Raw genomic sequence first — 3,316 nt, 5'->3', positions numbered from 1 at the left:
AAGCATAACTGTAACCAAACCATAACTGTTTACACTATAGAAGTATTGACATATAGGTATATTGTTATTGCCAAGTTAAAGGCACTATAAAGTACAGTAACTGACACCTCAATTAGCACAGGCCTATGAGCACCATATTCAGATTGTACTTGTTGATAATAATTCTACATCCAGACAGATTCTTAGTGACATATTGTTCCTGCATAATAAATCTGACGTCACTTCAATTATTTGGTATTTTACTTGTATTGGGGACTGCCCCACTGCCGTGCCATGACCAAATGAAAAGCATCCAGGAACCAGGTACGATTCTCTCAACACCTGACTCTAGGGGTGTCGTAAGTGATGATATGGTTTACATATGGGAGTGATAAGGCAGTCACTTTGTGATAAGTTTCCGGTCAGAGTGGGAAGTAAAGCAGGTGTTCAGTCATGCTAAGGGGTCTGTAAATTCTGGAAACCTTAATTACTGCTGTCTGACAATGTTGTAATACAGTACACATGTCCACTTTGATAAGATCTCACTTTACTTGAAAACATCCAGCTAAGCTGAAGTTTAGGATTGGTTGCTATTATTAGTATGGGACTTAGACTTGCATATGAACATGCTAAGAATACCCGAACATCATTTATGTCAAGACTCACATTAGTTATAGACAATGTGTAGATCCATAATGAGTTGTCTAGTCCAAAGAGCACAACATACAGGGCAACCAAAAAAACAACAGCTCTTGCAGCTTTATTTTGAGCTGATCTCCTTTGAGCTTTGTGCAAACATTTCATTCTTTTCATATTTCTTTCATGGTGAAGCAAAATGCACACCATGTAACTGCTTGCCAGAGTCATTATTATCAAAAAGATCAAATCCCGGACAACATAAAAAGCTCCACTAATGACATAGGATGTATAGTTAAAGAATTCTGCATCACAATAGATCAAATGAAGAGCATATTGTGAAGTTGTTTTGTTTTTCCTGGCATTGGCATTCAGGACAAAGAAAGGGTATGTTGAGAGATTAATGACCCAGAAGACTAGAATAATGGTCATTGTTCTTTGTGTCACTTTCTGTTTTAAGAATACCCAAATCTGTGTTATTGGGGCAATAAGAATACACTGGTGGCAGCTAAGCAAAGTGGTGACACATATAGACATTGCCCTACTTACTCTGTAGGTGTATATGGTAAGTTTGCATTTTGTGTCATCAAACAAGTCCTCAACACCTAGAGCATTCAGAGACTGTGGAATAACACGTGCAAATACAACAAGGAAATTAAAAAAGGATAATATTGTCAATATTATGTTGGTCGGTATAAGTTTCCTGTCAAGTATTCTGATGTAAGTAAATTGCAGAAAAATAAAGACATTTCCTGGGATGCCGAATATTACCAGTAGCAAAAACCCAAAAGCTTTGATAATCAGCTGGGGCTCCATGGTGATTTCCTAATACCTGGAATTAGAAACAGAGACTCAATACAATTTTTACATTGCAAGGGGAACTAATAGGTGCAGGTTTTGTGGCTTAAACAGGAAGCATATAAAATAAAAAAAAAATATATAATTCTTTACTTACTTAGAGATCAATTATAAATGTGCGTGTATTATTATACTTGTAATCAGGAAGACACTGCCCTGGAAAAGTATTGTGAATATGAAACATGTTCGGTATGGTTTCCTGAACTGTCTAATGTCACACCCCTTCTAGTGCATATCTGGAAAGACAGCCCAAAGTGTGCTGCTTTCTAGACTGGCCCTCCTGTCTGTGGTGATAACATGCAGGCCCGGTGCTCCCATTAGGCAAGGTTAGGCACTTGCCTAGGGCGCCGGGCTCTGGAGGGCGCCACAGAACTGGAAATTATTTTTAAAACTGTGCGGCGACCACTGACCATACCTGTCACGGCCGCCGCACAGCATTCAGATGCACGGGGAGGGGGGGGGAAGAGGCTATTGCTCCCCACCGCCGCCTCTCTGCTCCGTCTTCTCCCCTCCACTCACAAGTGTCAGTGAGTGGAGGGGAGGAGATGGAGCAGAGAGGCGGCGGTGGTGAGACAAGGTAAGAAAAGACGGGGGAGGAGGGCGCCGATTTTTGCGGGGGGGGGGGGGGGGAGGGCGCCGATTTTGCTTAGGGCGCCATGGACCCTAGCACCGGCCCTGATAACATGGACCTTCTAATCTATTATTGTTACAAGATTATAGATACAATATATATTAGCCAGACATTTTCATATTGAATATGAATGAATATTTTGACAAACTTAACTAATAGTCAATAATGGTTTTATTAATAAAAGTAATTTAATTTTCAAGCCAGTATCTTAACATATAGTTATCTTTTAGATTGGTTAGTAGAGATTACATTATCTTTTCTATAATATTAATAATGTCATGTGTAACACCGCTGCTTACTGTTTATTCTTTTTGTTTGATAGAAGATATATAGAAACATCTTCAGGAGCAGCTATATATGTTCCATGTATTAATTTTAGAATAATATGCACTAAATTTAATGTTTGGTCACCATTACCACCAATTTATTTTGTTTTTATCTTTATAGTATTGCCATATAAGCATATTGTCCCATGATATATCATCTTGAAATACATAAAGCTAAAACAGGCTACTATCTCATGTACTTATAACCAGATAAGCATTAAAAATGTCTTTTAACGTGTTATACTAAAGTATGTCTAAAGGGAGGAGGAGAGAGGTTGAGAGGGAGAAAGAGGGTGAGAGAGGGAGAGGGGGAGAGAGAGAGTGAGAGAGAAATATTTTGCCTATGGAACCTTTGCATGGCTAAGGTGGGTGGGGAACCTTGCTGGGACTGTTATTGACACTGGTGATTCGCTTGTTTAAAGAGTACAGTTTTATATTCTGTTGTTTTACTATAAGAAAAATGAAGATAGTTTTGTAGCATTCCTCACTGCCTGTGTAATTTCTGAATCTAAGGGGATTGGTTAATAAAGTGAACTTTGGTTCTACAAATCTGGGACCCTCACATTTGGTGGCAGACAGTAAGATCACACAGTCCGGACAATGGGTAGAGCACAGGGACATTAATCCCCCAGAATTGCAGGAACTATGAGTCAGAGAAGTAGGTGCTGTTGGCCAAATTGAAGATGAACTCAGAGTTACCGGTACAAATTTCATTTCCTGAACAAAAGTGGGTCATAATCACAAGCAGAGTTTGCCAGTCAGCTGAGGAGGGAATGCAACAAGTGGATGAAGGGCAAGAGGGCAACTTTGGTAAAGCAGGTACAGAATTGAATCCTGCTGAAGCAGCTGACTTCAATAATGATTCCACAGATCCAGGAATGGTTAG

General features: G+C 39.6%; 1 protein-coding gene across 1 annotated transcript; it reads right to left on the bottom strand.

Moving 5' to 3' along the window:
* Positions 1–462: 462 nt before the first annotated feature.
* Positions 463–1,431, bottom strand: LOC142139937 (olfactory receptor class A-like protein 1). The gene has a single exon (XM_075197802.1). It carries the CDS (start codon positions 1,429–1,431, stop codon positions 463–465), a length of 969 nt encoding a protein of 322 aa, XP_075053903.1.
* Positions 1,432–3,316: the final 1,885 nt, after the last annotated feature.

The sequence above is a fragment of the Mixophyes fleayi genome, chromosome 2 (genome assembly GCF_038048845.1).
Source record: "Mixophyes fleayi isolate aMixFle1 chromosome 2, aMixFle1.hap1, whole genome shotgun sequence".
In the NCBI taxonomy this organism is placed as follows: Eukaryota; Metazoa; Chordata; class Amphibia; order Anura; family Limnodynastidae; genus Mixophyes; species Mixophyes fleayi.
This window is presented reverse-complemented; position numbering and strand designations above follow the sequence as displayed.